The sequence below is a fragment of the Eulemur rufifrons genome, chromosome 7 (assembly GCF_041146395.1).
Source record: "Eulemur rufifrons isolate Redbay chromosome 7, OSU_ERuf_1, whole genome shotgun sequence".
NCBI lineage: Eukaryota > Metazoa > Chordata > Mammalia > Primates > Lemuridae > Eulemur > Eulemur rufifrons.
In genome coordinates this window covers 155551666-155566054 of record NC_090989.1, presented here as the reverse complement: position 1 = coordinate 155566054, position 14389 = coordinate 155551666, and the positions used below count along the sequence as shown (strand labels likewise).

The 14389-nt window shown below is 38.7% G+C and overlaps 1 protein-coding gene across 1 annotated transcript in view; it reads right to left on the bottom strand.

Moving 5' to 3' along the window:
* DOCK3 (dedicator of cytokinesis 3) overlaps window positions 1-14389 on the bottom strand; it is a 599641-nt gene that overhangs the window by 417066 nt on the left and 168186 nt on the right. The window contains exon 4 of the mRNA XM_069473668.1: window positions 7283-7338. Within this exon, the coding sequence (XP_069329769.1) occupies window positions 7283-7338 (56 nt within the window). The remainder of the gene's footprint in view (window positions 1-7282; window positions 7339-14389) is intronic.

Here is a 14389-nt window from a genome sequence, read left to right as displayed (position 1 = left end):
ACGTAGAGAAAATAATTATACACTTTGTATGGAATCAGAGAAGACCCCATATAGCAAAAGCAATTTTAAGCAACAAAAACAAAATGGGAGGTATTAATTTGCCAGACCTCAAACTATACTACAAGGCCGTGGTTCTTAAAACAGCCTGGTATTGGCACAAGTTCAGGGACACAGACCAGTGGAACACAACAGAAAATCCAAATATAGAACCATCCTCATATAGTCACCTAATTTTTGACAAAGCAGGAAAGAATATACTCTGGGGACAAGAATCCCTATTCAATAAATGGTGCTGGGAGAACTGATTAGCCACTTGTAGAAGACTGAAACAGGACCCACAGCTTTCACCTCTCACAAAAATCAAATCACGGTGGATAACAGACTTAAACCTTAGGTGTGATACAATCAGAATTCTAGAAGAAAATGTAGGAAAGACTCTTACAGACATTGGTGTAGGCAAAGAATTTATGAAGAAGACCCCTAAGGCAATCACAGCAGCAACAAAAATAAATGAATGGGACATGATTAAATTAAAAAGCTTCTGCACAGCCAAAGAAACACTCACAAGAATAAACACACCACCTACAGAACGGGAAAAAATTTTTGCATACTACACATCAGATAAAGGACTGATAACAAGAATCTATTTAGAACTCAGGAAAATCAGCAAGAAAAAATCAAGCAACCCTATCAACAGGTGGACAAATGACATGAATAGAAACTTCTCGAAAGAAGATATAAGAATGGCTAACAAACATATGAAAAAGTGCTCAACATCCCTAATCATCAGAGAAATGCAAATCAAAACCACAATGAGATATCACTTAACCCCAGTGAGAATGGCCTTTATCAAAAAATCCCAAAACAACACATGTTGGCGTGGGTGTGGAGAGACAGGAACACTAATACACTGCTGGTGGACTGCAAACTAGTGCAACCCCTGTGGAAAGCATTATGGAGGTATCTTAAACAGATTCAAGTAGACCTGCCATTCGATCCAGCAATCCCATTATTGGGCATATACCCAAAGGAAAAAAGGTCATTCTGTAACAAAGACACATGTACCTGAATGTTTATAGCAGCACAATTCACAATAGCAAAGATGTGGAAACAACCCAAATGCCCATCAATACATCATTGGATCAGTAAGCTGTGGTATATGTATACCATGGAATATTACTCAGCTATAAGGAATGATGAAGATACGACATCTCTATGGTTCTCCTGGAGAGAGTTGGAACCCATTCTATTAAGTGAAGTATCCCAAGAATGGAAAAACAAGCATCACATGTACTCACCAGAAAATTGGTTTCCCTGAACATCACCTAAATACACATCTAGGAACGACACCAATCAGATATCAGACTGAGGTGGGGGGTGGGGGAGGGGATGGGGGTATGCCTACACAATGAGTGCATGCGCACCATTTGGGGAATGGTAACACTTGAAGGTGCTTACTCGGGAAGGGGGGGTGGTGGGGAGGGACATATACCTACATGATGGGTGCAACGCGCACTACCTGGGGAACGGACACGCCTGGAGCTCTGACTTGGGGGGAAAGGCGGTACATGGGCAACATATGTAACCTACAATTCTGTATCCCCCATAACAATAAGAAGAAATTAAAAAAAAAAAAAAAGCAGTCCAGAATAACGAACATGTCCCTTCTCTGTACAAAGCCTATATTGAATGGTTTCCTGGCCCATTCAATAAAAACTAATGCCCTTGACATGGCCTACAAGGCCCTATTATATTCAGCCCCTTGCTCCCTGTATAAGCCCATCCCCTTCTATTACCCTCACCTTCACACATTTAACTACAGTAAAATTGCTTCACTATTACTGAACAAGACAGGCATACTCTGCATGTAAAGAAAGAAAAGAGGGTAGATATGAAACACATGGATTAATAGTATTTAAGGGCCTGGAAAAGGAGAGGTATCATTGAAGCAATATTTATAATAGTAGAAAAAGAAAGGAGAAGAATACAACTTACAAATATAGTAGGGAACAGAGTAAAATCCCATGAATAGAAAAAATAAATATATTAACTCAATACAGTGATTATTTTTGGATGAGAATATGATGAGCACTTCTATTTCTTCTTCAAACTTCCCTTATATTTTCAAAGGTTTTAGGCTTTGATAGGACTGGTCTGTTTCTTGCTCCAAGTTTGGCCCTTGTTCCAAGGATGTGGTCCAGGTTATGGTCATTTAGAGATCTCAACAGAAAGCCAAAAGTACTTTACCAAAGCCCCTACAACATGCCAGCAGTACTGGATGCCTGGTGAAGTCTACTCAGGTTTTTAACCTACCAGGGGTACTTTTTTATTAACATTCCTGGAGTCTTCCACTGCCCATAAGAAACTAGGAATAATTCCATCATATAAGGGGAATCTGTATACTGATTAAGGGCTCCATTCTCTTGTGTTCCCTCTTCTCTGAGATTTTGCACCTTAATTTCCAGCCTACCTGGAAATTCCAAATTCTAACCTCCATTTCCTCAAGCCCTAGAAGGACTACCACATTCTTTTAATTATCGATAGGTAAGGATTTATATGATTGTCACTTTGTTAATTGCTTCCTATTGTGTATTCTTTTGCATTTCCTCTCTTACTTTGTGCTTCATTAATTTTTTGTAGTGATATATTTTGATTCCTTTCTCTGTTTCTCTTCTGTATCTTCTATAGATATTTTCTTTGTGGTTACCATGAGGCTTATGTAAAACATCTTATAAAAGTCTATTTTAAGCTGGTAACAACTTTAATCAAATGCAAAAACCCAATAATTCCCTCCCCTAATTTTGTTACTGATGTCACAATTTACATCTTTTATATTGTGTATCCATTAACAAATTTTTGTAGTTATAGCTATCTTTAGTACTTGTCTTTTAACTTTTATACTAAAAGTTAGTCATGTACTACCTTTATATTATTACAATATTCTGTATATGTCTATATATTTGCCTTTACCTATGAGTTTTATAATTTCATATAGCATCCTTTTATTTCAATGTAAAGAACTCCTTTTAGCATTTTTTGTAAGGCAGGTGACAAACTTCCTCAGCTTTTGTTTGTCTGGGAAAGCCTTTCTCTCACCTTCATTTTTGAAAAACAGCTCTTTTTCCCTTCAGTACAATGAATATATCATCCCTTTCCCTTCTGGCCTACAAGGTTTCCACCGAGAAATCTGCTGATAAGTCTTATGGGGGCTCCCTTGTACGTGACAAAGTCCCTTTACTCTTGCTACTTTCAAATTCTGTCTTTGACTTTTGACAATTTGACTATACTGTATTTCAACGTGCATTTCTTTGGGTTCATCTTAAAGGGGTTCTTTGGGCTTCAAGAAATGATGTTCCCTCCCCAGATTTTGTAAGTCTTCAGCCATTATTTCTTTAAATAAGCTTTCTAACCTACGCTCTCTCTCTCTCTCTTCTCCTTCTGATAATTCCTTATTGAGTATATTGGTTTGCATAATGGTATCCCACAAGTTCCTTAGGCTTTCTTCACTCTTTTTCCTTCTTCTTCTTTTTTTTTTTTTTTTTTTTTTTAAGAGATGGGGTCTCAGTATGTTGCCAAGGCTATATTTGAATTGCTGGGCTCAAGCAATCTGCCTGCCTCAGCCTCCCAAGTAGCTGGGATTACAGGTGCGTGGCACTTCACCCAGCTCTTTTTTCTTTTTGATTCTCTTAATGAATAATTTCAAATGACCCGTCTTCAGATTGACTCATTCTTTCTTCTACTTGATCAAGAATGCTGTTGAAGTTCTCTATAGAATTTTCAGTTCAGTTATTGTACTCTTCAGCTCCAGAATTTCTGTTTGGTTTTTTTTTTTTTTTCTTTTTTTACGGTTTCTATCTTTTTTTGATATTCTCACAATGTTCACATATCATTTTCCTTATTTAGTTGTCTGTGTTCTCTCGTAACTCACTGAGTTAAACAATCTTAGACAATTAGTTTGAGTTGTTTGGCAATTCACAGAACTCCATTTCTTTATGGTCAGCAACTAGATATTTATTTCAGTTCTTCAGTTGTGTCATATATCCCTGATTCTTCATTCTCTTTGTAGCTTTGCCTTAGTGTCTGCAGATATGAAGAAATGGCTACCCCTCTCAGTCTTCATGGACTGGCTTCAACAGAGAAAGATCCTCACCAACCAGCCCAGCTGAGATTCCAGGAGCCTCTCAAACCTTACCTACAGATGTGCATGCTCCATTCCTCTCTCCCTTCTGGGAATTTTGAGATTCTTTGCCTTCTCCCAATCTCACTGCAGCCATGCTGGCAGCAGTAAATTACCTACCTCTTTTCCCTGCAGCATTGTGCTGAAAGGCCAGGATGAATGCTTCACTATTCTCCTTCCCTCCTGGGGCATAAGTATCAGAATTATGCACCTTCTCCCAATCTTGCAGAGCTCTACTGGCCACAGTTAGCTGCCCTTCCTTTTCCTCTAGAGTAGTGTACTCAAAGGCTGGGACACTGGAAGTCTGCTCCCACTTCTCTCACTCCCTCCTGGGGGAGAAATCTTAGGATTGTGCACATCTCCCAGTCTCGCAGAACTGTGCCAGTTGCAGTGAGCCTCCCACTCCATTGTTTTATTCTTAGTGGCCCCTACATGTTTAAACTGTGCTGGTCACTTCAGTGACACAGGACAAAAAGCAGTTACTCGAGCAGCACCCAAAAATGCCAGGGATACTGGATGTATACTCTACTCACTATTTCTTTCATCCCTGTGGAGAAGTCACAGACTAAGGCAAATTCTCTCTTGGCCAGCTTTGGGGAGGGATTGATGCAGGTCAAGTGAAATTGTCTTCTCACTTGTTTCAATGTGGCTTTCTCATTTTGTGCTCCTCTAGGGTACTACAACTTCTTTGCTAAATTCTGGACGTCTTATAAAGGTATTTTTCTCAGTATATTGTCGTTAAATCAGTGTTTCTGTTGGGGAATGAGAACTGAGACTTCTTATTCCAGCAAATTGCTGATGCCATGAAAGACTACCACTTTCTGGCTGGGCTCTATTCAGCCACAACATAGCAAACTCAAAACTTCTCTGGGGAAAAAAGCCAAAGAGCTCTTCTTGTGTATATCTCTTCCTTCAAGAATCACACGCCCTCAAGATCCTGCCTACGTCAACTGTTCTCCAGTGCTTACATACAGTTGTTTTTAATATTTTCTCTAGATTTCTCTAGATTTTAGAACTTTTATTCTGAACCATCAATCTGTTAGACATTTGGATATGGAAGTTGATTCCAGGTAGCTTTCTAAGATTTACATCCAAAAATCTGTTTCTTTGCTTCCACAAAGAAAGAGTTCTTCCAAATATGGCTGCTCTTTATAATTCATTATACAGCTATATCTCCTCTGCTTTCCTGAAACAAACTGAATCCAAGTAGGAATACTTCTGCTAGTAAAATATTCCCCAATTTCCTTTATAACTACCATAAATGGGGCATATGGCTCCTCGACTTAAGATGAGTCCCTTATTATCTATCAGAAAGTATATTATTTTGCTGGCATTTTCTGAGACACTCTGTTTCTGCATCCCTAGATTTTCTCCTTATCTCCTTTTCTCACATTGCTCCCATGCAGCTTCCACCCAATTTCAGCTCCAGTCAGCACCATTATTGACCAAGGTGTTATAAATCAAAGATATTATTTCTGTATTTTATAAGCCATTCTCATTCACAAAACATATTTTTTGGCACTTTCTAAGATATATGCTTTGCTGAGTCCAAGTCTAGATACTTTTCTTTTTCCCACATAATTTCTATCCTGTCTGATGCTTTTGACAGTCCTTGCTTATAAACTTGAATTGGCAGATTATTTGTTGCAAAAGTTCACAAGCATGAGATTTGCAAGATTTTGTTTTTGTTTATATCCTTGTGGCTTTACTTGTTTTGTAAAAGAAGGGGAAGAATAGGAAGTATGCTAGTTGAGTGTTCTCATCAGAATGTTCTAAGTTATATTCTTATTTATACTCAACAACAAATTTTGTCTTGGAAGGCATACCAGACATTTAATCATAAATACCATCTCCAAAACTACCCTTCTAAGCACTGATCTTGAGGCTGGGACTCACAAACTTTGTTTCACAGTCTCCTTTGTCAGTTGGGGGCATTAGAGAGATACTGGATAAAAGGAGGTAAGGCGGTAGGAGGTTGGTTCTTGCTGTTCCTGTAACAATTTCCCACCAGTGGAAACTGGTTCTAGCTTCCAGTTACTTTTGACATTCCCTGAAATAGCCTCATTACCACCTTCTTCATACATACCAGCAGTAGCCATGTGACGTCCCCTCCTCAAATGTTTGAGCTCAAGTGTCTCAAGACCTATCTTCCATGTTATTGAGTTCTGGTATCCCCAAACCCATTATCTCTTTTGTATCCCCAACCATTAGAGTGTAGACTGTTTTCTGCAGTTATCTATGGGTAACATCAGTATTTATTCTTTTGTTCTTTCACTCTTCAAATGTGTATGTAAACAACTTCCTGCATTAAATTCTACCAAATAAAGTGACTCAGGTAATTTCTATTTTCCTGAATAAACCCTAACTGACCAGAAAGTTACTCTGACACTTAACTCAACTTCTGGTGAAAAAAATCATTTCTATTACAGGAAGCTATCTTGGTTGAAAATTATACTGTACTTAAAATTTATATATTAAAATAATGAATTTTTTAAAATAAAATCACAATTTTATTGTAATACATTTTTATTACTTTTAAAAATAGGACTTGATAGCAAAGAATTTTTTAAAAATCACTCATGCATTCATTCTAACATGCCAAAACAACAAATGTTAATGTTTTGATATATTTACCATTAGTTTTCTTTTATGCATACTACTTCTGTTTTTCAAATTTGTGATGAAACTATTCATTTTTTATGTTGTCTTTTTATCTTACAGTATGCCTTTAAACATTTTTTCAATTTCTAATTGCAAATAAAAGATTTTAAAAGTCTCCTTCACTTTGACATATAGAAACAAAATGATAGGAAATCTATTAATCACTATGCTGAAAACAGTACATAATTGTTTAAAAACATATGTATGCATTAACTGTTTTTATAAAATTTACAACTCAGCTTACTTTCCAGTATATAGGAAAACAGATTAAACTTGTCAGTATTTTAAGAAAAAATTATGTCCTCAGAATTATATATGATAATGCATGTATATGTTTTCAAGAAAAACAACAGCATATTTTATACTATGAATCAGAAAGAAAAATAGCCTTTCCTCCACAGCCTATAAAACTTGTAAATAAATTTAGTAAGGCCAATTACTCACCCCCTATTACTGACAATTGCCTTTTTCAAGTGAATGTAGTTTGCAGGAAAGATTCCCTGTAAAAGAGAAAAGATTAACCATTAGAAAAAAATAAATATGATAAACACCTCACATATAATAAAACAGCAATCATATTTCAACATGGAAACACAGCAGATCTAATATAGAAGCCACTTTGCATATTAATTTAAAAAGCAAGAGTTGTACAAAGTATATTACGTAGGAATTTCTTGGCCATATGCAATCAGAGTCTATCCTCAGGAGAAAACTGATCTTATACACTGCAAAAATAAAGCTTTAAACTTAAATTTTAAAAGAGTTATAAACTGGAGGTCATCTATCAAATCACTCTCAGGATACGGTATTATGTACAGAGGTCACCAAGTATCTCCAAAACCAATATAATCATCTAACCAACAATTTACAGATTATCCAGCTCTGAGCTGAAGAAACAATTCCCAGACTCTGGCTGACATTTATATTCACAAGAATGAATCAATTTGGGAGCTTCTATAAAAATGCCTTCTTTTACTCTTTCTAAACTATTTCCACTTTGCTGTCTATTATAATTTGATTTCAATTCTTAAGAGATAAGAAGTGTATTCTTCCTTAGAAACCATGTCAGTTTTACAATCAATGTTTCACCCTTTCTCCTGACATATGAAACTCTCTTCAATAAAACACAGCTGGCCTAAATATTTTTTATACTCTTTGGCCCACACTACAACCAATAGTAAACTCAATCAAAACCATGAGCAGGGAGGGGAAAAAAATGGTGGACTACAATCAGCATGCCAACATGCTGCTCCCAAAGAAAGAACTGAAAATTGTAGTAGGATCCCTCTTCTCTGAAGCAACACTGTGAAATCACAGAGTAGCAACACAGGACACTCAGTGTGGGGGAAAAAGGTGACAGGCGATATATATATAAAGAGATCAAAGTGTGTGCGGGGAAGAATAGGAGGATAGAGCACTGGGGTGGCGCACTCACCCTGCTGGCACCATCCAAGTTGTGAGACGGCTGCCTCCACTGCCACAGACCTCTACCTGGTTGGACCAGGGAACTGCCTGGAGTCTGTGCACAGTCATTGCAACAGACAACAGGCGCAGTAGGGACTGGGCAGCAGCTAAAACCATCCTAAGCTCTCAGATGCATGGCACCAGCTCTGCACTGGGATGGGGAGGGGGTAGACCAACTGGAGGCTACCCCAAGCTGTACCCTGTGATTGGAAGCCAAGCAACGCTCCCCTACAGCACAATGGGATCTGAGCATGAGAACTGACTAGGGCGCAGCAGGCTCTGACCTGGGAGATTTTGGGCAACTGCTTCAGCAAGTCCTGGGTGGGCCAGGAAGAACTCTGTGATCCCTGGGCCACTGGAACTGACTTCCAGCCACATGGCTTGACATCTGCATGGTCGCCAAAGCTGCGAAACAGCATGCCACTTGCTCAGCCAGGACTATACCCACCAGGCCCCAACTGCCTCCAGTATGCTCAGCCCTGACCCTGCCCTCCAGGTTAGATCAGCCCTGCCACCCGCAGGGCTCTGCTTCCAGTTCCTCCCCAGGCCCAGCTCTATGGTTCTCACACAGGAGTTGAAGGCTCTGCGTCTGTGTCTCCATAGCACCTGCCAGGCCCAAGACACCATCCCCAAGACTCCAGCACTGTACCTGGCCCCCACAACCCCAGCCCAGAGCCTCTACCACTGCCACAGGGCCAGAGGAACTGCTCTAAGTCCAGCACCCCACCAGGGACCACCCAGCCTTGAGCAGCCAGTACACCGTGACCTGGATAGAGCAAACACTCACAGCCCAGGAACCCACAACAACTGCCTAGATAGCCTCATCCAGCTGCTACTGTCACCTCTGCAGAGAGACCCTGGGCAGAGCAATCCCCACCACACCAACCTCACAGAAGAGGGTCTCATCTGGCTCCCAACTCAAACATCCTACAATTACCTGGTGAACAACCTAACACCCAACATAAACAGCATTCAGCACAGGCTTCAGCACAGGTAATCACAGGTAAACAGAACAAGTCAGAACAGCTGCATTACAGGCTTCTAGTGCACACGCCCCTCCTCTGCCACATCAATATTCCAGAGTAGGGGAGATAAAGTGCCACCTAGGGACCCCTCCCCTTCTTCTAGTTAAGCAGAAGTTTTCCCAGCAAGGAACAGGTGCCCTAAAAACCTATTAGCCCTGAGTTTAGAAAAGAGGCTACAAATGAGAAAAACCAGCAAAAGAACTCTGGCAACATGAAAAATCAAAACAGACTGTAACCCCCAAAGGATCACAATGGGGCTACTGTAGTGAACTCCAACTACAAGGAAATTTAAAAAATGAGAGAAATGGAATTAAGAATACGGATGGCAAATAAGATGAATGGAATTTAATAGAAAGTTGAAAACCAAGAAAAAGAAGTCAAAGATATTTCAGGAAATTAATGAAAAAGTCACCAAAGAACTAGACAACGTAAGAAAAGACATAATGGAACTTAAAAAAATGAAAGAGTCACTTGGAAACTTCAAAACACAGCAGAAAGTTTCAGCAACAGAGAAAGAATCTCAGAGCTTGAAGACAAAGCTCTCAAGGTAATGCAGTCATTTAAAGAGGCAGAGAAAAGAACAAAAAAAGTAGAGCAATCATTTAGAGATATAAGAGACTACGTGAAGTGATCTAACATACAAATTATAGGTATCCCTGAGGGAGAAGAAGAAAGAGCTAAAACCATGGAAAATCTATTAGTGGGAATTATTGAGGAAAACTTCCCTGGTATCGCCAGAAATCCACACATCCAGATACAAGATGGTCATCGAACATCAGGAAGACTGACAGCAAATAGGACACCTCCAGGACACACAGTAATCAACCTGGCCAAAGTCAAAATGAAAGAGAAAATTATACAAGCAGCTAGACATAAGCAACAACTAACCTACAAGGGAAAACCCATTAGGCTAATACCAGACTTCTCAGTGGAAACTGAGAAGTGGAAACAGAAGGGGCTGGGCCCTCATCTTCAGTCATCTTAAACAGAATAACAGCCAGCCTAGAATTTTCTGTCCTGCAAAACTAAGTTTCACAACCGATGGAGAAATTAAATCTTTTCCAGACATGCAAACACTGAGGGAATTTGTCATGACTAGACCTGCCTTGCAGGAAATACTTAGAAATGCATTATATACAAATCAGTGCAATAGATACGCACCAGTGCAAAATCATGCAAAATAACCAAAGCTCATAACTCCTATAAAACAATAGCACAAGAAGAAAACAAAGCAACAAGGTTCTACCCATTATGATGAACAGAACAACATCACACATATCAACTCTATTTCTTAACATGAATGGCTTAAATGCAACACTAAAAAGACACAGGCTGGCTGAGTGGATGATAAAACACAACCCAAGTATGTGCTGCTCCCAGGAGACACATCTAAACCATAAGGATACAAACAGGCTCAAAATGAAAGGATGGAAAAAAATATTCCATGCAAATGGAAGCCAAAAGAGAGCAGGTGTAGCCATTCTCGTATCAGACAAAATTGCCTTAAATCAACAATGGTAAAGAAAGACAAGGATGGTTATTTAATAATGGTAAAGGGCGCAATTCAACAAGAAAACATAACAATCCCAAATACATATGCACCTAACATAGAAGCTGCCAGATACATAAATTCTACTAGAGCTAAACAAGGAAATAAATAATAGCATTGTAATTGCCGGAGGCTTCAACACCCTACTATCAGAGCTAGACAGATCATCAAAACATAAAATAAATAAAGAAACACTGGACTTAAATGGGACCTTAGAACTAAAGGACTTAACAAATATTTACAGAACATCCTACCTACAACTACTGAATATACATTCTTCTCATTAGCACATAGGACACTCCCCAAGAGTAATCGTATCTTGGGCTACAAAACATGTCTCAACAGATTTTATAAAAATAAAAATCATACCATGTATCTTCTCAGACCACAGTGGATTAAAACTAGAAATCAATTCTAAGAGTAACAGTCAATTCTACATAAATTCATGGAAATGAAACAACCTGCTACAAAATAATTACTGGGTCAATAAAATTATGATGGAAATCAAAATATTCCTTGAATTGAAGGACAAAGAAGACATAAGCGATCAAAATCAATGGGAAACAGCAAAAACAACCTAAAGGGAAAAATTCATAGCCTTAAATGCACACATCCAAAAGTCAGAAAGATCATAAATTATCAACCTAATATCACATCTCAAGGAACAAGAAAAGGAAGAGCAAACCAAACCTAAACCCAGCAGAAAAAAGTAACATAGGTCAGAGCAGAACTAAACAAAAGGGGGGAAAAGGTCAGTGAAATCAAAAGTGGATTTTTTGAAAAGATAAACAAGATTGACAGACCTCTTGCTACATTAATCAGGAATAGAAAAAGGACCTAAATAAGCTCAATCAGAAATGAAAAGGGAGATATCACAACTGATAGCACAGAAATAAAAAACACCCATGAATACTATAAAAATCTCTATGCACATAAACTAGAAAATGTAGAGGAAAGGGACAAATTCCCTGGAAACACACAACTTTCCAAGAATCAATCAGGAGGAAACAGATCAATAATGAGCAGTGAGACTGAAGCAGTAATAAAAAGTCTTCCAACAAAGAAAAAGCCCTGGACCAGAAAGATTCACAGTCAAATTCTACCAGTCCTACAAAGAACTGATATCCACACTGCAGAAATTATTCCACAACATTGGGAAGGAGGGAATCCTCCCCATTCATTCTCCATAGCCAGTATCGCCTTGATACCAAAGCCAGGTAAGGACACAACAAAAAAAAGAAAACTACAGAACAGTATCACTTCTAAACATAGGTGCAAAAATCCTCAGTAAAATACTAGCAAATCAAATTCAACAACAAATCAAAAAAGTAATCCACCATGACCAAGTTACTTCATCCCAAGGATGCAAGAATGGTTCAACATATATAAATCAATAAATGTGATTCGCCACATAAACAAAAGTAAAAACAAAGATCATATGATCATCTCAATAGATGCAGAAAAAGCATTTGACAAAATCCAGCACTCTTTCATGATAAAAACTCTCAACAAAAATATGCTTAAAAAATAGATATCTCAAAACTATAAAAGCTATATACAACAAACCCATAGCCAACATCATGCTGAATGGAGAAAAGTTGAAAACATTCCCACTAAGAACAGCAACAAGACAAAGGTGCCCACTGTTACCACTTCTGTTGAACATAGTGCTGTATATAAGTCCTAGCCAGAGCAATCAGGCAAGAGAAAGAAATAAAGGGTATCTAAGTCAGGAAACAGGGGGTCAAACTATCATTTTCTGTTGATGATATGACCACATATCATGTAGAAAACCACAAAGACTCCAATATGAGACTCCTGGAAATGAAAAATAAATTCATTAAAGTCTCAGGATATAAAATCAATGTACATTAATCAGTAGTATTTCTATATACCAGTAATAGTCAAGCTGAGAGTCAACTCAAAGACTCAATACCATTCATAATAGCTGCAAAGAAAATGAAATACCTAGGAATATAATTAACCAAGAAGGTGAAAGATCTCTAAAAGGAGAACTACGAAACACTGAAGAAAGATATTGTGGACGACACAAACAAATGGAGAGACATATCGTGCTCATGGATTGGTAGACTCAACATTGCTAAAATGCCCAAACTACCCAAAGTGATTTTCATATTCAATGCAATCCCCATCAAAATACAAACATCATATTTCACAGATCTGGAAAAAATAATTCTACATTTCATTTGGAATCAGAAAAGAGCCCAAATAGGCAAAGCAATCCTAAGCAAAAAGAACAAAGCTGAAGGCATCACATTGCCAGAATTCAAATTATACTATTATACAAGGTTATAGGTAAACAAAACAGTATGGTACTGGCACAAAAACAGAGCCATAGACCAAATGGAATGGAATAGAGAATCCAGATATAAAACCATCTACCTACAACCAGCTGATCTTTGACAAAGCAGACAACAACACACACGGGGAAAGAAGCCCTATTCAATAAACGCTGCTGGGAAATTGGATAGCTACATACGTAAGACAGAAAGAGAACCCCTCTCATCACTCACAAAAATTAATTGAAGATGGATAAAAGACTTATATGTAAGTCATGAAACCATAAGCATTCTAAAAGAAAATGTAGGAAAAACTCTTATAGACACCAGTCTAGGCAAAGAATTTATGACTAAGACCTGAATGGCAACTACAGCAGCAACAAAAATAAGCAAACGGGACTTAATTTAATTAAAAGGCTGCTGCACAGCTAAGGAAATAATCAACAGAGCAAACAGATAACCTACAGAATGGGAAAAAATATTCGCAATCTATACATCCGATAAAGGGCTAACAACTAGAATCTACAAAGAACTCAAGCAAATCAGCAAACAACCCCATTAAAAAGTGGGCAAAAAACATGAACAGAAGCTTTTCAAAAGATAATAGACAAATAGCCAATAAACATATGACAAAAATGCTCGAGTTGGTGGGGACAGGATGGCAGACCAAAGACACTAGCAGCCAGAGCATCTCTGTAAGAAGGAGAAATTTTAGATGAAAGAGAAAACACCGACAGACAAACACAGGTCAGATGAGGGTCTGAAGGAAGCTACAGGAGATTCCCCAGGAAGAGACTGTGAAGCAGTCCTGGAAGGAGAAAAGCATCAGCAAGAGTTAAGCCCAGAGAGGCTCAGAGACCAGCAAGAAGGGTAAGTTGATTGGCTAACAATCCCCTCCCTTGCATCTCGAAGTGTTGTGCTGGAGAGACCTTCTGCCAAAGTGAGCCAAGAGACTGCTGCCACCAGCAAGCAGAGAGCTTCCTTAGGACAGGGTATTAGGCTCTCACCAACCCCCCTCAGGGCACCTCCCAACCCACAGACCCAAGGTGACAGGAGGCACCACATTGCTTCTCTACCCACTGGATGCCTTTGCTGTACCCAGGGAGTCTCAATCCCTCAGGTTCCACCTTCTGAGTCCCCACTCTGAATTTCCCAACTCCAGCCCAGACTACAAGAACCACAGAGGTCCACTGGGTCCCGAGTGATCTGCTTT